The sequence below is a fragment of the Corella eumyota genome, chromosome 3, assembly GCF_963082875.1.
Source record: "Corella eumyota chromosome 3, kaCorEumy4.1, whole genome shotgun sequence".
Classification (NCBI taxonomy): domain Eukaryota; kingdom Metazoa; phylum Chordata; class Ascidiacea; order Phlebobranchia; family Corellidae; genus Corella; species Corella eumyota.
In genome coordinates, this window is record NC_137492.1 from 8,919,804 (window position 1) to 8,946,631 (window position 26,828).

General features: G+C 26.7%; 1 protein-coding gene across 1 annotated transcript; it reads right to left on the minus strand.

Moving 5' to 3' along the window:
• Nucleotides 1-288: 288 nt before the first annotated feature.
• LOC145745309 (diacylglycerol kinase delta-like) lies at nucleotides 289-26,737 on the minus strand. Its single transcript, XM_082563347.1, has 32 exons — nucleotides 26,629-26,737; nucleotides 26,080-26,209; nucleotides 19,107-19,157; nucleotides 18,743-18,805; nucleotides 18,030-18,110; nucleotides 17,741-17,845; nucleotides 13,172-13,304; nucleotides 11,797-11,903; nucleotides 11,440-11,565; nucleotides 11,109-11,211; nucleotides 10,427-10,589; nucleotides 9,745-9,853; nucleotides 9,281-9,420; nucleotides 8,892-8,961; nucleotides 8,576-8,667; nucleotides 8,221-8,383; nucleotides 7,625-7,813; nucleotides 7,203-7,296; nucleotides 6,833-7,055; nucleotides 6,192-6,358; nucleotides 6,009-6,110; nucleotides 5,539-5,656; nucleotides 5,153-5,269; nucleotides 4,366-4,567; nucleotides 3,965-4,115; nucleotides 3,453-3,559; nucleotides 2,860-3,005; nucleotides 2,460-2,661; nucleotides 2,202-2,321; nucleotides 1,790-1,916; nucleotides 1,163-1,317; nucleotides 289-1,051 (listed from the first exon to the last, which is right to left on the minus strand). The coding sequence occupies exons 1-32, from the start codon at nucleotides 26,688-26,690 to the stop codon at nucleotides 980-982; spliced, it is 3,990 nt and encodes a 1,329-aa protein (XP_082419473.1). The 5' UTR covers nucleotides 26,691-26,737; the 3' UTR covers nucleotides 289-979.
• Nucleotides 26,738-26,828: the final 91 nt, after the last annotated feature.

Sequence of the window (26,828 nt, forward strand, 5' to 3'; positions counted from 1 at the left end):
ATATAAATAATGTTTGGTTTTTGGGTCTCAACGAGAAGACGCGTATAAAGTTTCGTTGATATAAGAATTTTAGAATCGATGTATATACATGGCATGGTATATAAATTGGTATTTCTAGGAACCGTAAAATACTGAGGGATTTAGCAAGGACCCTAACTTTGAAGACTTTGTACAAGAACGGTAAACTGCAAGTGATCACCACGTAGATTAGTTTATGGTCGATAATTCTGATAAAGATCTAAATTTTTTGCAATATCTTAAAAAAACATAGAAATGACAAGCTTTAAATGAAATTTTTTTTACTTAAGACAAAAAAGTTGAAGTAATCTCAAAGTTTGAACAAAAAAGAAAAAGTTGTATTAGGAAAAATTGAAACGTAAAAACTATAAATCACGAATATACTAGATTGGCAAAACTGATGTTTTTAATGCCAGTAAAGTATAAGGATTTTAATTGTATTACACAGTTTTTAGTCAAGTATCTTAGTAAAATAGGCACTATCTCGTTTAAAAAGTGTAATTCATCAACGCCTGAACAAAAATAGTTAAATAAATACATTTTTTAAACTGATTTATTTTAAAATGATTATGTTTGTTAGTAATAAATTATTTTATGGCTTTATGTTTTGGCCTGAATAAAATTAACAATTGGAATAAAAAATGCAACATTTTATAATTTGACAAATATACTAATATCACCTTGTGAATTAAAAAAAATCATTTTAAACTACAAAAAAATCAATAAAAATACAAGCTAATAATAAAAAATTTATAAATTAAATTTGAATAATAAAAATTTTCTTAATGAAAAATAGTAAAATAATTAAAATAATATTTTTTCGATAAGAAAAGAAAAAATATTGCACAATATTAAAGACTTCCGAGGTCTTTACACAGAAAAAAAAATTAATATTGTTAGTAACTGTTTACAGTGCATTTAAATAGGAATCGTTAAGATAAACAATATACAAAAATAAAATTTACATATTGTGGAGATCTTTTATACTAGCTTGAATACGTTTTATGTGGCCCATCTTGCTAATACCAAGATCCTAATAAAAAATTAAAAAAAACAAACATTACTTTAACACAAATTATTTAAATCAAAGCTTTAAAATTTTTTAGAAAAAAACATTTTTTAAACATAAAAAACAAAACCTCGCAATCAATAAAACATTTTTTCTTACTTTCAAATCTTGTGTTTCTAATTTAAGAAGTTCTTTTCCTTGTATATCGTTTCTATCAAATAAATCTTTATAATCAGTCAACTGTAACGATTCCAACCACATACCAACTTGCCCTGTCGTCCAAGATGTTACTATAATAAAATATTTATTTTAACATATCATTTATGACTCATTATTAATATAAAAAAAAACAATATATTTTTAAAATTGTATCTTACCTTTACGGCATAAACATAGAGTAATGTAAATTACCCTGACCCAGTCTTAAATTAACTGTGGTAATTTGGAATATGTTTTACTATAATTATCCAAAAATCAATCTGCCGATTGGTTTTTAAAGCATCTAACCTATTTTAGGTTACTGTAGCATAAAAGCAGCAAGGACCTCACATATTAAGGCAAAAATTTGCCCCACAATAAACACTAAAACTAATCAATAGAATTACCATAACTAACAATACAAAATTGTTAATATTTATTTACCTACTACCAAATAAATTTAAATATTCTTAAAATAAACTACAAAATATAACCCTTTGATAATGACAAACATCAAAAACTAATAAAAACAAGATACTTAGTACACATTGCAATTAAAATTACCATTCACATCATGGGAGGTGAAGGCTTTATTGTCTTTTCTTGTTCCTTTTTTAAATAGTGGAGCTAACTTAAATCGACCACTTGATCTTGGATGCGCTTTGGTGTAATATGTTGAATCAGGAGCACCCTATTTAGATAAAACAATTATTGTAGGCGGATAAAAATAACCTTGGATAAGTTAAAATAATATATCTTACAAGGATCAAGGATAGTACGATAAGAACAATTAGTTTTCGTTATTATGTATATCATTGCTCTCTTTTTTGAATAATTTTAAATATTTGTTTATGATGACATTATCACACATTAACACATTATCATTTCATTTAAAAAAAAACAACAAAATAAAAACACAATTTTGATGATATTGTAGTTACATTTTTTTTAAAGCACAATATATAATCTAACTAACCTCTTCATTTGAATGTTGTTCTAATTGTGCCAACCATTTTATATTCCTCAACTTTTTCAATTCTGCTTCTAAAAATTCCACAATTCTTCCCAATTCACTTTTCAGTTCTAACCCAAGTTCCTAAAAGATATTTTAAATTAAAGTCTTATAATGAGAATTATCTTACTATACATTATTTATTTTTAAAATAAACATTTAGAAGATTTCAGAGAAAAGTAATTTCTCCACTGTATAGAGTTAATTAACAAATTTTCTTACATTAGATTTTCTAGTTAAAAGTGAGTTGATTTGAGAACTCAGATCTCTGACAACAACAAAGTATTCAGCTACTAAGCCGTGATTGGTTCCCTCGGTCACATGACCCATGGGTCGAAGCTTGGTGCTGAGTCGTATCACAGTTGTCACAGTTGGATTAATTTCCTCGTGCAAAATTGTGCTTTGGGAAACACTATCACTCAAACTGAAAAAAAATATTTTTACAATTTAGCAATTTACCAAAAATATACTTTTCCATTTTAAATATTTTAGTAATTTATAGAAAATAAATATAGTTTAATTAGAAAGGGGTATGCAGCATAAAAAAATTTAAAAATAAAGATTTGATGTTAAATTCTTAAAGAATTCACAATAAAATATTAATAATAATAACAAAATAAACCTCATAGCAATGGCACAAGTAGTTTCGACAAACTCTTTCACGGAAATTATTTCATTGTCACTTAATCGATCAAGGTTATTCGAGGACAAATTTTTTTCCGAGTATTTTTGTTTGTCTTCCCAAGTTTTTAAAGCTGCTTCTAATGCCTATGATAAAATAAAAATAAAAAAAATTAAATTGTTTAAAAAAAATTTTAAGCATGTGTAGTTGCTAAACAAACAATATTCAACTTGCTTTACTATATAAATGTTTTAATTTAATAAATAATACTACATCAAGCACATAAATTTGGGTCATTCCTTTTGTAAATATTTTTATTTGTACAATGGCTGACTTCACGGCCTAACATTAGTTATTCCTGTTGACTTTAGAAGTTTGGAATATTATTGATTACAATTAGGTGATATTAAAAATGCTGATTGGCTTTTGGCTCAGCATAAGTTCATATTATTAACTGTGCTTTACTTAACATAGCTATAACATGAAAGAAAAGAAGACTAAACCATGAACACTATCATATGCTTTACAGTTTCACAAAGTAACACTGCTATCTAACCAACTCAAATGTAAAATGATTTATTTAAAAATCTCACCCTGTCTCTAGCTAGCATCTGAATTCTGTTTTTGTGTTCAATTTTCACAATACCAGGAGGTTGTAACCAAGCTTCTCCATCTGTTTGTAAGGGAACTGGCTCATCACCTAAATACAAATAATGAAAGGTAAGGATTTAATGTAAAACAGAATTATGTTTATTAGTAATATAAAAAATAAATTTTATTATACAAACAGTAGGTTAATAGTAGATTAATGTCATATCACCGAAAACCATTTTACCAAAACCTATATGCCGAAAAATGAAATTTTTCTGTTAGTGTGAAATATCCTAAAAAAACCCCTTTACCCTTACCATGCTCTTAAAAACGCTTTTTTATTACTAAAAAAATGTTAACCTAAACTTTAATAAATATTGTTTTCGCAATTTTGGTTTTAGAGTAAATATCCATTTAGACAAATGGTGTTTGGTAACATAAGCTAATATTTTTTGTTTTTAAGTAATATATATCCAATATTGTAGTTTCAAAATTTATACAATAAAGTACTTACCCAAAATAGTGATCTTAACGGATCTACACTGAGCAATGCGATGATGTTGTAACATGTTTTCTGATATTACAAGGGCCATACCAAGCTGGACTGTACTGAATACTGCAACAACCTCTAAAATTTTGTCATTGTAAGAGGGTGCATTAAAAATCTGTAAAAAAAATTAGATTATGTTTGAGGCACAAAGACTATAACATGGCATTTCTTAATAGCTTTAACACAATACTATACAAAAACTATCTTAAGGTAATACTGAAAAAATTGTATTTACAACATTTTATTTAACAATAAATATAACGTTTTTTAACAATGTTTAGTTGTAAAAGCGGCTTTTTTTTAGTTGTGAATACTAATTTACAAAAAAAAAAGTTAATTTTAAAAACACAAATTAACTTTTATACCTCGTTTCCTGATTTTCCGCCCCACAAATTAGCACCTCCCATAAATGAAGGAATGTTAAGCACAACAATGCCTTGGATTGGTGGAAGAGGGATGTGTTGGCCGTCACATTCCAACCTTATTCTCTTCTCCAGGTTAATGTAGGTTTTGTTGGCAAACTCTTTCAATCCCAGCAAACCGTACCAAGCCATATTCTTTGTGCGACTAAAGAATAAATTTTATATGATACAATTTGCATATTTTTCAACAATCTGTCTTCTGTTTAACGTAACTTTTTAATAGATTTTTTTAGTGTAACAAAATTAATCAAAAATAACAATTTTTTCATCATGGATTTAAGGCTTGTGATACAGTTTGCTATATTTTTCAGCCTCGACCTTCTTCCTTTATCTCATTTTTCTATGGATCATGTTGTTGTTAAGCAACAAAATTTCAAAAAAATGGACAAAATCAGAATGGTAAAACACATAATGGCAATATATAACATTATAATTTTTATTTATTCAAGTTAGATAGATTTATTTAAAAGACCCTAAATTTTTTTAAAATAGGTGTATTGTAATCTTTTTTAATATTGCAACATAACATATTAAATTTTTTTCAATTATATACATAAAATGCCCAGTTAATAAAATTGAATAGCAAAAAACCATAAATAAACTAATACTAAATGTTATAGTGGATTATTGAATCAAAATTATATATTTTTTATGGGTAAATAGATTGCTTAAATGGCTTTTAAAAATAAGAACAATAATATTATTTTATTCAAAATTATTTAGTAAATACCTGCACTTTTTAGTATGTTCTTCCCGTTTGCGATGAAAATCGAGTGAAATTTTGGCATCCAAACCAATTCCAAAGTAGTTGTTCATGACACATTTTTCAGTAAACATATGATCAGATCTAGGAAAAAGTTAAACAATAAAATCTGTATATAATAAAGCTTAGTGATCAGTAGATACATATAGGTATGTAAGTCTAATTAAAATGCTATTACAATTTTTTTTTAATATTATTTGTAGTGCACAGTTAAATTATTACAGACACATGGCAGTTTCTCATTGTAAAAAATCTAAATTATAATTCCACTAAACTTTTATTTTTTTTAAACACAATTAATTCTGCAACTTTAAACAATTTATTTATTTAAGAAATTAAAACTAAAATCTTACAAGGAATGATCTGCTTGAAATAGAGGAGTAGCAGGAGCACATAATGCATCAGCATTTGCCAGCAAAACTCTGCTTAAAAATCCACCTCTTTGTTGTTGAATGTACAGGGGATTGATAACTAAAATATATTCAGTTTAATACTAAAATTTATACTGACATTTAAGACTTTTTTTTTAATTTTTAAATAGCTTTAGTGCACTAAATGTACTACTCAATTTTTTGCCCTACAGGCTGTATTTTAATTGTCATAACATAATCGCAATTTTTAACTAATATATGTCAGTGATAATTTACCCCGCATTTAAGTATATGTGTCCAATTTAAAGGCCTTCCAAATAAAAAACTTTTGATTGTGGTGCAAAAAGAAATTACCACTTGCATATATATATATATTGAGAATTGTTTGCATACTATTTGTCTGTCAACACTAAAAACTTGTATAATTTTAAATTTATTAATAACAAACTTACTTATTGTAGGTTTGTTTGTTGAGCTGTAATTGGGAAAACTACTTCCCTTGGTGACCCTCCTCTCACATTCTACAGGACCACTTGCACTAAATGACAAGTAATCTAAAAAGCAAAAATAATAAAAAACTGTTTACAGAAGTAAAAAACTCACAAATCGAGAAATAAACAATAACTAGCACCTACCCTTGTTTAAAAGATTTTTAGAAATACTTGATTGTGGAATTGCAGAGGTTTGTCGATGATATTGGTTAAAAGATGGTTGTTTTAAAGTGCCAGTAGGTGTAGTTGGAGCAGATCTTGACATCTGCTGTTGGTCGTTTACAGTAAGTGATGTAAAACCAGTAAAAATACTAAAAATTATTTTAAAATCAATTATAACAACAAACATTAAAACTTTTTAAATTTTGGGGCACTTAATCAAAAAAAACTCTTTTAATTTTTAGGTTTTATAGTGCTCACGCTAGGTTTTATAGTGCCACATTGCATTGTAGTAAAATACTAACAAAAGGTAACATCTTGTTAAACAATTGTATATTAAATCATAAAAAGCTTTTAAGCAACTTTTTTTATATACTCGAAACAAACAATTACCCAATTAAAAAAAAATCGCTATCAGTGAATAGTAATTCATATATTTTTCCCTGTAGCAGTCGTAAATACTATCCTATCCCTATCGGCTACATTTTAATTGTCATAATATGCAAGTAATATATGCCTGCAATAAACTACTTTCATAACACAAATAGTAGTTTAAAGGTTTTTATATCAAACCTGCATATATCATTCACCAAGCTTAATTATATATACAAATAACTTAGACTCACCTGTCATTTTGGTTTGTATCAATAGTTGATGTTGCCACCACAGTTGTCAGAACCTCGTTTAAAGTGTTAATGGCTTGGGAGGAGGGATCCATTTTAGAGGAAGAGGGAACATCTGAAGATCCAGAGGGATTATGGAAAGAAGTCTCGAGGGGGACATCTTCGTCTTCCTCGATTTGAATCGAAAGCTTGGTTGGTTTGGTTTGTTCATTTTGTTCATCAACAACTTAAAAATTTTAAAAATATTTGTAAAAAATATTTTAAAAAAAATTACGTAACTGAAAATGAAGTAGTTAAAAATGTTTAATTAACATTTTAATAAAGTTAAAGTTAATATTAAACCAAACAGTTTTAATTTACATATTAGGTTTACCATGTTCAGTATGTTCAATTATTTGCCTTACAGCTTTCTTAAGACTGTTTGCTCGTAACATTAGTTGAGATTTCTGTTTAAATACTTTAGTTCTCTAAAAATAAAACGTTAATTAAATAAAAAAATGTTTTGGGTTTACTGAAAAAAAAATACAGGAAAGGTATGTATTCCTTTATAAACAGACATTTAAAAAAAATTTAGAAAACAACATTTTGACAAAATTGAGGTCAACATTTTTTTTTTTTAATTTAGGAGGATTCCCTAATAGGTTTGGCTAGGGTAAGTAGGAGTAAATAAAAAAAAAGTCTTATTGTTGGTAAAATGGCTAAATCTATATTTAAAAAAAATGTATAGTGTTTTACCGTTTTTTTTTTAAATGTATAGTCATACAACACTTAATGACAAACCCTACCAAAACTTACTTTTCTGCCCAGTTTACTTTCAGTAGCTGAAGAAAGCAAAGATGATTGTTGTAAATCCATGTTGTCATTACTAACACATGAAGCACTAACAGATGTATTTAATTCAGGTACACTAACAGGAAGAATTTCATCAGACCGTTGGACTGAAGTAGATGGAATGTCTTTTCTTAAGTCCTTTTCTACTTCTTGCTAAATTTTTAAAATAGTTGCAAAAATTGGCAAAAATTGGAATTTTTTGTTTTAAACTTATTTAAATCAAGTTCTATTTTTTAATTTTTCGCAATTTTTGAACTGCATTTAAATAAATAATATCACACAGGTCAAATGCAGTATAACAAATAAGCTAATAGCAAGTAAGGATCATCTGCTAAAATATTGAGAGTTTGAGAAACATAATTATCATGGTTTTTGTTTTAAAATCCTTATCATTTGTTTTTTTGATTTTTACATTTTATAAAATGTTGGTGAAATTAAAAATTAATAACATATTTAAAGTGCTATGCATTTAAACTGTTCTATTCTTTAGTTGTTTTTAAACAATAAATTCTTTATTTAATACAATGTTTTTATAACAAATTAAAAAAAAAGTTTTTTACCTGTTCTATTTCAGCCATTTTTGATTCCATAGTTAAAGTGGAAAGCAAGGAGGCAAGTTTTTCGTCCAAAGTCTGACACTTTTGTGCCATGGCAGGGTCGTTATCTGCTGTGTAGGACCTTCCAACCTTTGCCACAAAATCTTTTACAGTTTCACATAATACGCTGTCAAAAAATACAATTTTTTTTTTCTTTGTAAAAAAATCATATTATCAGTAAAATTTAAGAGCATATTAATAAAAAATGTATTTCTTAAAACTAAAAAAAGGAAATTAAATTAGGTTAAAATGTTTAAAGTATTTAGGAGATATCAAAGAATGTTTGCAATTAAAAAATTTTTTTTTAGAGTTTTCTTACGTTGCAGAAGAAAGAATTTCAGAGGTTTGATCAGAGTTTAACATTGTAGCTAAATGATTGCATACTGTGTGTTCGTATTCTGTCATTGGCAACTAAAAAAGCACTTACATTTTATGATCTATCATTAATAAGGTCTAGGATTTAATCAAGGACCTCATGTACATGTTAACTTAACACGCCACCAGAAACAGATTTTCAAAGATGCGAAAATTTTAAATTTTGTATTTAATAGATAACTATATAAATTACTTCTTTAATTAAAATTTTCTTGCAAACAATACATAGTTTTAATTTTTTAATTTATTATTAAGCTTACTATTGGGTCTATATTTTGAGGCATTTGTAATGGAATGGGTAGTTCCCCTTCATAAGTCTTTATACTCCATCTACGATAAAAAATACAAAAATATGATCAAATTGATATGAGAAATGTTTGTGCTTCTTTTAACATTGTAATTAAAAAAACAGCAATGTAGTGTTGTGGGTGTAACACTTGGCTTCACAACATAAAGTTATTGATTTCGTCGATTTTGTAAAGTCTGCTATTTTAAATTGTGGATAAATAAACATTTTCAAAAACATTACCTTAAGATTTCTTATTAAAATTTCACTTTTAACTTTTTTAAACAAGTTTTTTTATACTAACAACAAAAAAATAGTTTGCCAAAACCATTTGTTACATAAAATTGTAGTGTGTTTATGTACCTGTCTAGTAGCTTGGCACTTGCACGTTCATATCTTTCAATAATAGCAGGTACTTGGGTATCATCATCACATACATTCCCCCAACCCATTACCTGTGCTAAGTCATTTCCTGTACCTAGTGGTAACACTCCTACTTGGGCCTGAATACCAACAGAAAATTGTTAAACATAATGCGAAAATTTTTAGGTAAATTAAACAATTTCCAAAAATTAATTAAGCACCCTACAAGCTGTATTTTAATTGTCAGAATATAGTCTCTCAATCAACAAAAGTTTAACAATTTACCTACTCTTCACAAATAGTATTTTTTTATTTTAAATTCCTATAATTAAACATATATACATTAATAAAAACTAAAAGCTTTTATTAAACTGTGTAATAATTACCCTGAAAAAAAAAACCTGTAGGTTTGAAGGTGGTTTGCATACTATTTACTTTTTTTTGTACTTTTTAAAAAGAATTACCTTGGAATGCAAATTAAATTTATCAACCTCAGACAACACCCAACCAATAGAACCATCACCTCCACATATTAGTATTCGAAATGTGTCAAAATTTCGAAACATTTTCAATCTAAAATGAAATTGGGTATAAATAATAAACAAGAACAGGTAATAAGTATTGCAAATATATTGCATTCAGGGGCATGCATATTCAATTTAGAATATTTTTTAAACAAATAATAGAACTAAATTAAACTTTAAAAACACAAATTTTATAAAGATTTAAGCTTCACTTAAAAAATTTTAAAAAAAACAGTTAAAGTAACTAAAGATTATTCAATAATACCTGCAATGTTTTTTACATTTTTTTTTTAAAAACTTTCTCAAAATCATTTAAAAAAAGAAGATTAAAAATTTTTATTAAAAAGTTGCAAACATGACTAAGTATATATTTAAAATTTACCCGAAAAAACAATGTCAGTTTAAAGAACTTGAAACCTTTTATAAAAAATTATAATGAATAATATCATTTAAAAACTTATCTCGTTTTCAGATAATATTTTTTAGATTTTACTTGAAATTATATCAGCAATTGTAAATGTTAAAAAATAGTTTAGTTCCTTATCAAAAATTTAATTTCAATTTTGTCTTCGTAATTTTGTCTTATTTAGTTTTTTATGATCTGATTTAAATTAGAACTCACCCGACTTGAGGTTCAGTCATCATGAGGTCAAAAACCTGAGCAGGGTTGAGGTATTGCCTGAACCTCCTGACAAACTTAACTCCCTGATTATCTCCACTCTTTGAATTAACAAAAACTAAAAGTGGGCTGGTGCATTGAGCAGAAGGTGATGCTTGCCAGTAATCTTGAATTTTTAAAAAAATTTTTTATTTTTTTGTAAGGTTTATTAAAATGACACAAATACATATATATACCTTTAAATTAAAAAAAAAACAAGTATGTTAGTTTACATAATGAGGTTTTACACCAATAAAATAAAGCGCAGACTTGGGCAACCTTAATCCAATAGATTTAAATGTTGATCTGACCAACAACAAAGTGTTATAAAACAGGATTTATTAAACTTGTTTTAAGTGATATAAAACCATAAAAAGACAAGCTCATAGCCTTTTAGTTATATAGCGAGTACACAAAACTTTTTTTTGATTACTGCGTTTATAAGAAAACATTACTGTTCATTAAAATAAAGTATCACATTGACTTTAGAACGGTAATCAACTGTGTGTGTGTGGAGTAAATGTAATAAACCTTCTTCTGTATTTTATTTTTTTCTATGAAACTTTTAAAATCTTATTAGGTTAAAACTAAAAAATTGACCAATTCAGGTATAAAACAACACATCAACACACACAATTTAAATTACCATCAGAATCTTGAGAATGAATAGAAGTTGGAGGTACTATGGAAAGTTTGCATGATCCTAAACTACATCTTCTTGGTAAGCTTGCTTTACAAGCTGAGTGAACCTATTGACATATATAAGTTATTTGTTGACTATAACTTGTCCTGTTTTTAAATACTGATGTTGTTTAAGTTTTTCAATTTAAAAACTACTTCATTTAAAACAAATATTGCCATCTTTAAGAAATGTGTTTTTTTTTAACCCAAATAAACATAACATAATTAATATTATTATAGAAGAAAAAACGCACAGTTTTAAAGTTTAATTTTTTATTCGAAAGTTAAAGACTTACCACACTACGACACCATAAACATCTTAAATCTTGTAGTCTCAAAACACTTCCACAAGTCTTATCACAGACAATGCATTTGGCACTAACAGGTAGGTTGCCTTCTAACCATTGATGAGGCACCCAAAGCTGTAATTTCATTCAATTAAATTAAATAATGAACACTGTCTATTTTATTTGTGTTTCATATATATAATCTATGCAGTAAATAAAAAAAGTACTAAACAAATTTTAATAATTAATTTCAATTTTTACAAGGTAAACTACAAAATTTAAAAAATATTTAATTGTAAAGAAACAATTTTTACCGAAAGATTTTTACACAGCAAGGTATTTAAAAAATAAATTAAAATTTTTTACCCCTTCTTCTTCCTCAATAACTTGTTTCCCAACAGTAGCCAATGTTGCCCACTTACAATTATTCGGAGCTTTTGTTGCACATCTTTTATGAGCTTTAAACTTACAAACTGAAATAAATAAATACACTTTTAAATCTCCATTTTGAAAAAAAAAATAGTTTACAAAAAATGACCAAATATATATATCATAATTACAATTTTTAAATCAAATTTTGAGAAAAATTAAGAGAAGAAAAAAATGTTTAAAATAACTTTGTTTAAAAAAATTTAAAATAAACTGATCACTGCAGCGACGCAGCATTTTCGAAAATGCTATTTTTAAACAAATGACAACAATGCCTTTTTTTATGCGTAATTGGAAAAAAAATGTAATTTGCCTTCTTCCAAAACGTGGGAAAGGGTGTCAGCACATTAATAACATTTTTATTGATTTTTTTTGTCCAAAAAAGAAAATTAGAAAGCCTGAGACTCCTTCTAACCTTTAAATGTCAAACGCTAAATAAGAGTCCTAAATTTGTGTACAATAACCATATTCAGTGTTTATTTCAATACCAATATTAACTATAAATTATATCAATAGAAAAATATCCACTTAGCAAAATTTTGTTATCAAACCTAATGTAATTACTATTTCTAAATTCAAACAGCGACAGAATCAACCTTTTTTAACAAGGTGGTGTTTATAAACATGTTTGGAGACAATATAGTATTGTTTTTAACATAGAAAATAGTTATTAAATTAATCCAAAAATAACTGATAGAATTATTGAAAACTCCCCTCCAGCTGCTAACTATACAAATTCTACTTCTAGAATTTTAAAATAGATTTTTGTTTTATTTTCCGTTTTAAGCAGAATAAAAATTTTATGATATAAGGGGCAATTCACAAAAAAAATTTAGCTTTTTTATTTATTTGTACTTTACCGTGTTAAAAAAATGTGTATAATTAAAAATCTGTTTTTGTTATGCCTTATTTACATTTTTGTTAGCTATACATAATGGTGTGGTCATAAACTTTCTAGAATAACTAATGTTACAATCAAAAAAGTGTTTTTACAAAAATAATTATATTATCTTCGTAAAAAATATATATACATTATAATATGAAAAATATAAAGTGTAAAAAAAAATTTACCGTCACAAGATAAGCCATGATTCATAACACCAGATAACAAAAATGTATATAATTAAAAATCTGTTTTTGTTATGCCTTATTTACATTTTTGTTAGCTATACATAATGGTGTGGTCATAAACTTTCTAGAATAACTAATGTTACAATCAAAAAAGTGTTTTTACAAAAATAATTATATTATCTTCGTAAAAAATATATATACATTATAATATGAAAAATATAAAGTGTAAAAAAAAATTTACCGTCACAAGATAAGCCATGATTCATAACACCAGATAACACTTCTCTGCAAACATTACAATAAGTTGGTCTATTATGAGTACAAGCATACCAGTTGTGGCCATCTGAAAAGTTATCCATATATACCTGATGGGGCTGAAAAATAATAAGTTATTAATTATAAAATAGAATTTTATTACAATTTAAAAATTTTCAAATTCCAAAAAAGGATTTTAAAAAACAATATCGAAAATTTATAAAAAAGTTTAGCATTTTAAAATGTCGTAAATAAAGTAAAATATTAAAAACATTAATAAAGTAAAACGTTAAAAACTTTTTTTTATTATCAAAAAAAAGGTGTTTTTAGTGCAATAAATCACATAGTAAGTACTTAAAAATATTTTATAAACATTTACTTTCAGAACTAAATTATTGACTTAGCCAATCTGATTTGTAGTAAAGTTTAAATTTAAAAAATATCAAACTGCTAAAAAATTTAAAAAGATTGTCTTTTAATTTCTAAAGCAATTGTTAAAAAAAGTTTATTGAAAATTGTAAAGATATCAATTTTATTACAGTTTTTACAATTTGGATTCGTTGGTTTCTTAAAAATTAAGAAATAAAATAAAAGTTTACACAAGACACTGTTTTACGCAATATTTGATCACGTGACCGTGCTATCGTAAAACTTCGGCGTGACGTAATAATGCAAATCAAACGTTCTGACAACAAATTGACTTAAGTTTAAAAATAGACAAAAACAAACAAAAACGCTACGAAAAGACGAAAACATTTTCAACTTTTAAAGGCCTACTAAAACACATTTTCAAGCTTTTTAACGGCAAGTAATGCCTTTCTTTTAAAGGGCAATGGCCTGTGTGTGTGACATCCAATAAACCTATATAATACCTGCTATAAATTTTACTGTGTAGTAGTACTTTAAAGTATCTATAAAACAACACTCACTTCCGTGCGTCAAACAGTTTATTAAAAACTGCTGTTACCGCCGTAAAGCAATACCACATTTCTATTTAAAATGCATTGGAATACAGTGCACCTCTTTTCTCTTTAACTTCATACGAAAATTGCGTTTTTTTGCAGCTAAGGAGTAAAAATCTGTTCGGTACAAAAGAATATAATAACACGAAAGGACTATACTTTTAATGCAAGGGAGTAAAAACAATTTTATTACACGTAGTTTTATAATAACAAAACATGACTACAATGCTATTTAAAAGGGATGAAAATTAATTCAGTCATGTACATAGTTTTAGGGGTGAAAATTAATTCAGTCATGTACATAGTTTTAGGGGTGAAAATTAATTCAGTCATGTACATAGTTTTATATTAACAAATTAAGGCCCTAATTCTATTTAAAATACATAGAAATAACGCAGCTTACTTCTCTAAATATTGTAAAAACTTAAATTTTTTACTTGCAGAAATAGAGTAAAAATTGACTTTACCATACGCATTGTTCTATAATGACTAAGTTGTTAAAAACTAAAATTTGGAGAGCATACAAAAAATAATTTTAAACAAATATGAAAAATAAACAAACAACATAACACTATCACAACTGTCCAAAAATATGTTATTTAGCCCTAAGCTTGTTGCACATTGCTAAACATTACTACATCTTACTACTGTAACCTACACTTTGCTGATAGTAAATATACGTTGTATTAATTAGTAATATTCCAAAAGGAAGCTGAAAACATTTTACTAATTAATCAAAAAAAATGTTGGTAGTCTTGCTTACATATTCTACTGATTACACAGTAATACAAGTTGTTTTGAAATAATATTTTATTTGCTTAATTCTCCTTACGTCTGGCACTCTTTTAAAAAAATGGCAACCAAAATACGTAAAACGTATGTTGACCGCATTTTGTGGTTTAAATTTCATAGAATTGAATTAAAGCTTGCCTTAAGAAGCAAACGATTCAGCAGTCGGTTATAAGCGTACAATGCCCTTTGGCCAAACGACGCTAAAAATAAAATAATGCGTTTACCTCGACGTTATTTTGGAAGATTCTTTTTTTCCAACCAGGTTCCATAAGCCTCAAAATTATATACTCGAAATAAAGGATATCCTATGCTACTGAGCTGAAAACATGTAATCTGTAACCCTTTACCGACCAGATGACTTTTTGGCTTAGCTTAGAATAAAGCAAGCAGGTGCATGAAAAGGTTGAATATACAATGAGGTAAAATTATTCTTAACGACTGACAGATTAAGTTAATGACCTTAAATAAGACTTAATAGGCGTAGACTGTATCTACAATAAAATGTTATAAGTTTAACAGAATAGTTGATAAAACGTCATATCAAAAAAATATTTGAACTTTTGACAACGGAAGACCGTCTTTTAAAAAAACGTTCAAAAATATTAATGTATTTTTGCTCTTTCGTTTAAGACTTCATAATTTCACAATCTAAAATCTGTCAAATAAATTTTAAATTTAAAATGTAAATTTGATTTTTAATTTTTCATAATTTAATAACGTAGGGTAGTTTAAAACAGCAACCTAAATTTTAAAATTTTTTTATTTTTCTTACTTTATTGTATAGCTTTTTTATAAAGTTATAAAATAAATCTATTTTAGCTACATTGAAAACAATAAATCACACCATTGTATATCTACATTATTGCAACAAAAATATATTTAAGCCTTTAAGGTATCATTTAAAACTGCAATGTAAGACCTTTAGTAATTTTATTTTTAACGTCTGACACAACAGTCTTTTGACACTTGCATGTAACAATAGAAAATTTGTAACAATTCAAATCGCTTCCTGCATTGCTACGCTTTAATGCGAAGGGAAAAATATTTCAAAGAAAGGCGTTTACAATATTTATGATGCACTCACTGCGTAGGACCTTTACAAGACATGAATAATCAACCGCAACTTGGTAGAATCTGACTATTTTTAATACGCCTTTCTATACACGTGGTTTATACAGGAAATATTTTTCTAGGTTTTGCTGGCAAACAATTGAGTAAAATTAATTCTCGATTATTTGCATTCAATTTTGTGCATCCCAATGAAAAACACAATGGAACTAAAAATAGCGTTAACAGTAAAAGATCTAAGAAATAGGCTTTACAACTCGGAATAGAACCGTAAATAGATTTTGCCTTTTATTTCTTACAGAAAAATTTGTAATATCAACTTAAAAAATAAACCCTAACTTCATTTTAAACTTTATTTTTACATTAAGTAAAACGTTAAAAATATAGCAAATCGCACATAGAAACTAAATTACTCAACAATAACGACCTTAAAATGGTAAACTCTTTATTACTTAGACCTAGTTTATCTTGCATTTATAAACAAACACAAAATGCGTCAATTATTAGTAAAATTGAGTTGAATGATAACGTAGCAAAGAAGAAGATATGATCTTCGGGTTGGTATTTTAAAGTGCGCGTTAAATAATGGCAATGCCTAAACTATTGTTATAATCTATAACATGAGACAATCGATAAATTTTTCATAAAAGATACTATGACATTGGAAACCCAAGTAAGCATGTGAAATCAGATATAAAAATAACGTAAGCCAAAATAAGAAAAAATATTTTTTTTTCTTTTTTTACATATATAACAAAAATCTTTAACATTCTAAACTGTGTCACTTAAATTATTTTTGATCTGTAAAAAAACTAAGTTATATATTATTAAGCTATTTATAACAGCCTGAAAACTCAAATTTTCGAAAAACTTTGAACTATTTTTCGTGAGTTCGCAATTTATATATAACTTACTGGACAACACAATTAATAATTAATTAAAAACTTTTTTTCTTAAAAAAACATGTTTACAAAATGTGGTATGACTAACCCTAGCTTTGCTTTCTTTTAAAATCGGGAAAACAAAAACGCTAATAATTTATAAAAAAAATCTGTGTAATCGATGGACTCTATTAGATCGCTTATGGATCATATTATATCTAATACATTTAACCTTATAAAGCCATAATTTAAAATTAGCTCCTATTATATTACTTTTAAAATACAAAAATCTAATAGATCCTGGGTTTCTAATTAAATACAATTCTCATATAAAAACAACGTTATTTATATTAGTTGCACGATTATATGCGCTTGATTAGCCAGACTTAAATTACATCAGAAGATTGATTGTTTTCGGCCACGATTAAATGCCCGAGGACTCCGCAGAACTTAAAATATTGCTCGGGGTCCATGTGCAGGCAACAGTCCGTGAACTTGGGGTTTTAAATAAGGCACGATTTGTAATCAGGTCGTGCGTCACCCAACACTACTGGGTCAAATTTTGTTTTGATGACGTCACAGTGAGTGTGCACTATCGCAAAGGAATGTAGTAAAATCGAGGAAAACAAATTACAAAGATAATGCGTAATGGGGAATTCTTAATACCTGAAAACCAATACATCACACTTAAAGACTTTAAAATGCCTGCAACCCTTTTTCGCAAATTTTAATGGGGTGAAGTGGACTTTGCTAAAAAATACGTTTTTTGTAAATTTTCGCCGCGTTACAAAAAAACAGTTTTTGTAAAATTTCACTAAATATTAAAATAAAAATAATTGTAAAATATCTTACCGAATAAAATTCACCAGCTTGTACCGCCCGTATTGCAGATATCCATTCGTCCATTTCTCTGCGTGAATGTGCACTTAATATTAAACTATGGAAAGGCCCGATGATCTAAAGATTAAAAAAGATAAAAAATAAAGAATTATAGGTTTAATTTTATTTAAACCCCTAGATTTAAAGTTTAAAGATGAAAAAAATTATAAAGTAAAAAAAGGGTCTTACCGAAAAAAAATTTAATACAAAAATGGACTTACAAAAAATTAATAGAAATAAATAAGAGATTAAAAAATCTTACCGAAAAACTACAGTTTACAATTTTTGTACTTCTTTCTGCGACACTAGAGTCAGCAAGATCGATTTCATTAAAAATTTCCGACTTTAAAATACAAAAAATTTTCACACTAATACGTAATTTAAAACAACTCATTTTAGAGATTTACAGATTGGTAAAAATAGAAGATAAAAAAGACCCGTTAAGCTTGCAAAGTTTGGGGAATTTTTACCAATTTTGTTTTGTTAGAAAACAGCATAAGAGTATAAAAAAAAAAACAACAATGAATAGTTTTTTTACATTCGCCTGCATTAATTATTTATAACTTTTACAGAAAAATAACAAACTTTTTTTTTTGCTAAGTTGAGACAATAATACAGTTAAACATTTTTATTTTTAACAAAGATTTTTATATAAAAATGCAAAGTTTAAAGTTTAATCAAAAGTCTTGAAGAGCACATAAATTTTTGGCTAATAGACTAGGCTATTATTTTAATTAACAATAGAATAATAAGATACTAACTAAATAAAATCAAAAAAAAGTTTACTTCAAAAACAGAAAAATAAAAATTATTTGAGTAAAAGTATTTTGCAAAAACAAAAAATATAAAATATGTAAGTTACACGATAGTTGCAAAAAAATTTAAAGTCTGAATTTTAATACCTTAACTAAGCAAGCCCTTTATAAGTAAAGTACTGCAATTTAACTTATATACCAACAAGTTTATCCTACTTACGTCCTCATGTTTGGCATAATACAACCTCCTTGGTCGAAGCTTGAAGTATCTTGATCGCCATTTCTGTTGAACATATATGTTTTGTTTTATTGTTAGAAATATAAGTAAAACTTTCAAAAAAATTTTAAATTAAATTTTTTAAATAGTTTTCAATTTTTTTGGAAGTTAAAAAAAAATGTATTACAAACTTTTTTGTGATGAATTAATAGGAAATTTAGTTACTGCAAAAATAAGTGCGTTTATATCATTGTTCCTATATACAGTTTGTTAATATTAACCGTTTATTATTCAACTTATTATTCAACAAGAATAATTTATAAGAGTAACAATATTTAATTTTTTTCCATTTTCTTTATATTTTTACCTGAAAAGATGATGAAGTTTGTTTTAATAAATATCCCTCTTTAATGCAAACCTGTCCAAGAAAAACAATTTTTAATTTAATAATAATTTAAATTTTATTATAAAGAATTAAAACAATTTATTAAGTTATTTTCTTTATCTTTGTGATCATAATTTAAATACAAAACAGTACAGATATTTTTAGTACAAAGTAGAAAATATTTTTTTAAATTTTTGTAACTAACGTAATTTAAAGTGTATAAGGTTAATTTTTCTTTATTACAAATACCTCATTTATTTACTAGGTAACAAAAAAATTTAAAAAACAAATTAAATTTTTCTTTTAATAAAGATTTTTACTAACTTTTTACATATATAAAACTAAAAAAACAATAAACAATAGCACAATATATCTATTTATATATTAATTAGGGTATTTTCATATAGATCTAAAGTTTAATTATTATATATATACCAAATACAAAATTATTTGTTCAAAAAAACAAAAAGCTTTTTTTTTGAAGTTTGTATAACAACAGCTCTAAATCTAAACACTGAGTTTTTGTTAAAAAATTTAAAAAGGAAATTTGAACAAAAGTTTTCTTGGAAAATCCCCATTTAAACACAAGTCCTAAAAATAACCCAAATACCAGTAACGTGTTCTAAGCACTGGTGCACAAACTTTTTTACAGTTTAAACCAAAAAAAAAACAACCCCACACAGTAAATTTCAAAATATAATTCCTTTTTTATTTTTTTGTTCATAATTAGATATTGACTAGCGAAGTTTTTCAAACCTTGGCTGGTATTAAATTCTCAACGGTGTATTTCTTGGGCAGAGATCGGTTTACGGCCATACCGTAAAATTTTATTTATAATTCCTGCTAATTAAAACGTTTTCTTGGGTTGTCAAATGTCCATGTATTACATTGCAAAGCATTGCGTTTAATTAAAGCAAATTGCAAGCGATCCCTACTCAAGCCAGTAACATAATGCACTGGTGCTATCTATCAAATGTCCTAAGTCTATAAAATGCTAAAACTAGTAAAGAAGAGGTTAATACCTGCGCAAATTCGGTTAACCAAATCCAAATTATACATAGCCTAAGCGAGCATATGCTTTTCAATATAAATTGCGCGGCCTGACAAATTAAATAACACGTTGCTTCATATTCTTTAACTAGCTTATGCCAACGTTGTAACACCCGAATATAGCTTTTACCACATAACGACCCGCAAAATATATGTTTTTGAAACGCCAAAACAAAATGACGATAAAGCGAATGACGACGTTTATATATTAAGTTCGGTGCTGCATAATACGTTGGATAAAAATAGAGAGACCGCATTTTTTTCTCCTTTCCAGCATTCGGCATTTTGTTGGGTTTTAGGGCAAATTTTACCGTCTAATAATAGTTAAATTATGCAACCAGCAATACGTATTTTGTTGTGCCGCTTTAAATGCATTCAAATGCACTGTAACTGTTTTATTATATTTGACCTTAAGTCCTTTAGCTGCAAATTTAAAATATGCATAATTAATCTAAGTCCTCGAATCTACGTTACCGTCACTTTCCACGAAGATTGTGCATGTAAGTAGTTCAGAATGTTAAAAGCGCGAACCCAAATTACCCTTCAATATCTAATGACGAATTGATTAATTATTTAACAGTTAAAAAAACGAATAAGACAAAAATGGGCCATTTCCGCAGCTAGCAGCTCAGCCCCTATATTTTTCTAACTAATACATACTTTTCTAGTATGCAAATACCCAATGCTGCTAACCAACGCAACCGGTACGTATGCCAAAGCGCTTTAAAAACGTCCCTAACTTAATTAAATAAAGGCGCGTTGGTAAACGTTAGAGACATATGTTTATACCTATTGTTATTGTTGTGGTGGTCGTTTTATATAGTGCAGCAAAGCAAGTATATGCGCCTGATAATGTCACGTATTTCTGAGCTGATATTTTAAACTGAAGCAGCCTATGTTTTTATATCGTGTTACCTATTCTAAGCTTATCCTTTTTTAAATTTAATTAAAAAACCTTGTTTAAGTTTTACTAGATACTCTATTTTCCTTATTTAAATAATAAGTTTTTATTTGTCTAATCTCTTAAACTAAACAATGCGGAATTTGCCTGTATTTTTTTTATAAATAACTGATTTTATTAACACCTTTCTGAAGACTGATAATAATTCACGACTTTCGCTTTGATTTGTCTATAAATAGAAACAGGTTTATTGCCTTGAAACCTAATGAAAAAAACATATCCTATTCTACACTATAATTAAATACAACTTTTGGACAATTTTTACTTTTGTTTTTACACATTGATTCGTACTTCGTACTTTTTAACACGGGTGCTAAAAGTAAATCATTTTTTTCACTGTAGTGTAAGATTAAATATTTTGCCCTGGAGTTATTTTAAAACAACTGTATTATTCGAATTAACGTCTCCAAGGAAAACATGACAATCCCCTGGTGGGATTCGAACTCGGGAGGTTTGGTCAATGCCAAATCCTGATTAGCTTTTAATTTCCAAAAATGTTTTCAAAGACATTTCAAGATATTTAATTAGAACAAAAGTTAAATATAGTTATGTTGCAAAAATAAAATTGCAATAAAGACAAGTAAAAATTTTAAATACTATTCATCATTTATAAAAAAAATTTTAAACGAATTAAAACTGGCACAAGTTCATTATTTATTTATGTTTCAAGTCAAAAAGAAAACGTGCATTTGAATCGGGGTAAAAATAAAGTTCTATTTATGGCCCCATCTGTGGATTTTTTATTCTTGTTCCTGACTTAATGTGTTTTAAAGTTATGCAATTGGTTTATTATTCGATTTTTTTGGCAAATCATACGAATCATTCTGACTCAGCAAATTTAGGGATTACTGTCACATCGACGGAAAATATGTTGTTAAATAGAGATTTGACCGAATACCATATTCCTAAAAACATTCATTTGAAAAACCCAATTTCTGAAAAAAGTTAATTGAGTATTGGTAAAATGTTGTTTTCAAAATTTCGGTTTTGGGGAAGTGTTCATTTGGTTTAACAGTTTTCGGTAATAGAGGCGGATACCTAATTTTAGCTAGTGATGTAAGCGTTAATTGGTATTTTTTAAAGATCTTTCCGTGATTAAATGTGTTTATAAGTGTGCTAATTTTAATAGGGTATGTTAAATTTAAAATATTTTTAATACCTCTTAAAAAAGGCGTTTTTTTAACGTGACTTGCATAGCGCCACTAGTGGCATACAATTTTATTTTCACTTTCCGGCAGAGGTGCTAACGAGCAGTTGATTTTGTAAAAAAAATCGAGATGTCAAAAAACAAATTAAAAATATTGAACGGTCAATAATATAAAATATCGTAATTAAAAAAAATCAATTTTCCTAAAAAAAACAATTAAAATGAAATAGAGACATCTGCAGGCCTTCTTACCACGAAATCGTAATTTAGGTTTATATTTTAAAAGAACTGTTTAACATTATTGAAAAACGCCTTTAAAAATATAATATATTAAAAATATAACTTTTATTTTCTAAAAGCAGCATTTTATTATTCTATTTTTACCTTATTACTTTAATGTGTTTAAAGGTGTTAAAATTATATTGTATGTATTTTAAATTTAAATTAATATTTTTTAAAATTAAATTTTTAAATATTTAATGATCATATAATTTTAGAATTCACAAACTTGCCACAATATTATAAAACCAAGTTATATCGAAATCATACAACACGAGACCCTATGTCGCCCTGTGGTAATAATTTCTTGGCAGGAGCTGTGAGAATTTTGTGTTTCGAAAATCGCTTATCAATTTTTAATTTCACTTCAACGAAGTTAATACGTTTCACGTTTCCGTGGTGGCATGTGAATTGTGTACGGGGCTTTTGGTGTGTTATAAAAGCAGTGTACCTTTTTTGGTATCCCCTATTTACTAAAAATATTTGACCGAATGGAAATTTCCCCGATTTATTTTTTAAGATTAAGGTTTTCGATCCAATGCTTGTTTAAAAATGTTTTTCAGTAACTTGCAAGTAATTCTGATTTAATTCAACAGTAATGATATTTAAAATTGTACTGTAGCGAATAGTGCCAAAAATACAAGAACTACAAACTGTATATTTATGATATTAAAAGACAATAATCAATTTTTAATATAAATCATACACAACACTTTCATTTGTTCATCAGCAGACTATTATTCCCTTTCCGCTTGCGCATAAGAGCAGAGATAAAAATAACTTTTCAAATGAATTATGAACATATTACGACATTTAAAAAATGTCATCGCGTATTGTTCATTTAATTTATCTTTTTTTAATGACATATGAAATGTGCAGTCGTGCCATAGATGCGTCATATACAAATTATTGGAAAAATTAGTAAACGCAATTTTATTCAATACTGTAGTTTTAAATAAGACAGAAAGAACATCATAAAAACGCCTAAAACTAGCTAAATTTTTTAAATTTCATACATTTTTTGGAAAAGGGCTTCATTAACAATTTTTTTAATTTAAATTTTTACAAATCATTAAGCGCACATAACAAAAAATAATTAAGCAAACGGTTTTTTATCCTAAAATCTCATTAATATTAACAGATTGTTGTAATTAGTCTTATTAATTGGACAACAAAAATCACTAACCAAATATCGTTGTTAATTATTAGCGAACAACAAACACTTACGTTTTGTAAATCTAAAAACAAACCATCTGAAAAAACATTAAGACTTATTCCGCGAAAATAAAATTATAAGAAAATGAACATCCAATTACAAAAAATAATGTTTAATGTTTTTATAAAATAAATAAAAATCGCCAAAAATCGCCGTAAATTTTTATTTTAGCGTAAATATTCAGAAATAGTCAATTTCTCATACCTAATAAGACCAAATTGTTAACAAAAAAAAAACGAATTGCTTACTATCGAAACAAATTGTGTTTTGATTTAGCCTTGTCATAATAACTTGACTTTTAAATTTACCCTTGTCTAAACAAATTTTAATGCTCGAAATGGTATAAAAATGAGATTTGTACGACTGTATGTTATTGCTAACGGTATCCGCCCATATTACCGAAACTTTTTAACGGGAAAAACATTTTTCCAAAAACCCAAATTTTGAAAACGTTATTTTCTCAAAGTTTAGGTCAAATTTATTTAAAAAAAAACATTTTTCAGAAAAGGAGTGAAAGATGATTAAAATGAAATGTCGTCGGTAAAATGGCGTTTTCAAGCATGTGATTTTCGGTCAAATGCTAGTTCAGTTAAATGGATTTTAGGTATATGACATCTTTTTTTGCCATCAACTTAATTAAATATTCTTGACAGTCTATAGTAATATAATATTTAAAGAAAAAGTTATTAATATACTAGAAAAAAAAAACAATTTCAAATAAACTAACACTTTTGTTCACGAAAAGAATAGAATTATTAGGGTCAAATTCGAAAACCAATATTTAATTTCCCTAAATTTTATTAATGATAAATTTTTAAAATGAGACTAGCAGTGGCGACAAATTGACGTAACATTGTTAAATAAGCTATATTAAGAATGGCCTTACCGGATGTACAATAATGCCAATTTACTGCATATAACTGCCACAAATAAGAAAATAAATTTAAATACCAACCTACAGTACTTAATTTACAAATGCCATCCTATCTTTTTATATTACATTAAAATTTAATGTGATTTTTTTAGTTTTGAAATCCGCCTAATTTTTAAAATAAATATGTATATGCGTAATTTAATTGATGCTAAAAAAACGGGAAGACCAACGGCAAAGTATAGTGGTTTAAACACAATTAACTTCTTTTATTTTAAAAATATAACTTTTTAAAAATGCACAGGGACGCTACATGCCTATTTGCCTAATTTTGTGTGAAATTTGAACATAAAATTTTGATATTTCTAAAAATAACTTTAAAATTTTTACAAAATTGCATGCTTCAAAAAATTTCTGTGTTTACGCCAACAAAATTTACTTAATTTTTTCAAAAATATTACAAATCAAAGTAAAACTTAAATCGAATCCATTTTTTTCGTATTAAAACAACTACAGCACGTTCCATGTAACGCCTATTTATAAGAGGGCGACAATGTAATCGATTAAACGATTTGGTTACAAAAATAATTGAATTTTGTCGTCTGCCCAATTTTTTTAAAATCGTTGTCTTAAAATAGAACGGTTTTACACAAAAGACGTTTACATGATACAGCTAACAGGCCATAAAATAAAGTAGGAACCACTAATAATAATCATAAAACGGTCGATACAGCAATATAACAAAACTGGGCGTTATGTAGTACACTAAATATTATAATAATCAATAAGAATAACCAAATATAATAAACTATTTATAATCTGTTTAAATTATTTTTATATGCATAGTAAATGAAAAGTTTATTTTAAAGTGTTGTTTAAAATGTTATATTTTTTAAATTTAATATTAGACACTGTCAAAGATAAAAAAAATTATTATTATATAAATTATACCATTTTAACTTAATAATAATATTAGTATTCAGGTTTAAAGACCTAATCAAATTTATATCTTACAACAACCATCATTTAAAACCTAACATTTTAAAAAATACAAAATAAATTTTTATATATAGGTATATACATACAAAAAAATATAAACTAAAATAGGCCTATCAATTAACATTTTTAAGGGACATAAACCCTAATACTAAGTACAGAGTTTCTTAAACTTTTTTGTTACAGTACTCCTTTTTAAGACATTTAAACTGTGCCCTTTATACTGGGTTAAATAATGATTTTTATAAACTAGAAGGGAATAAAACATGCTAGCCTATAAAAAATTTTTGTTTTTGTTTAAAAAAAACACTCTTTGAAAAAACTTTTAATGAGAAGAATGAGAAGAAATAACAAACTCAGAAGGACCATAATGACAAATCATTGATTAAGAAGCGTAATCTAAAAGAGATAAAAATTACAAGTATTTAAAATTACCTTTGTTTTTAGTTGTTTCTGGGTTGACACTTTCCTTGACAATCCACTCGGTGCAACCTCTATGGCAACCTCTCCTTCGCTGTCCGAAGATATTCTGCCAGGATGCATATCTTCTTTCTCAGTTGATAGACTGTAAAAACAATTAAATTAGTAAATGTTTTAATCTTTATCCTAAATAAGAAAGAGCTGACTTAATGGGCTAAACATAGAGTAACGTTTGATACCCTGACCAAGTCATGAGTTTCCTTATGCAGATTCAAAATTATTGATTATAATTCCTTGATAATTAGTTTGCCAATAGGGCTGACTGGAGCTTGTACTGATTATAGCACTTATACAAGGTGCTACGACATGAAAGCACTGGGAATCTAACCAATGGGCCTATGTTGTAAGTCAAGTTTTTTAACCACCACACTTCTCCTCGCTTAATTTATTTTCATATTGGTGATTTAAAATACAGAATAAAAAAGAGAATAAAAATTTACATACACAACATTTATATATTTAAATACAAATTTTTAAACAAAATTGTTGAATCTTAAACTTTACCTTTTAGATAGACTTGCACTTTTTTTACCAACAGAAAATCTTTTTTTATTGGACAATGACATGTTAATAAAAGGAAAAACAGGTTTTTAACTAAACAGTATGTAAATCTAAAAATTAAATTTTAACAGTTATTTTAACTTTAAGACAGTAAGACCATACTAATTTAATTTAATATTGAAAAATAAAGATAAAAAACATTG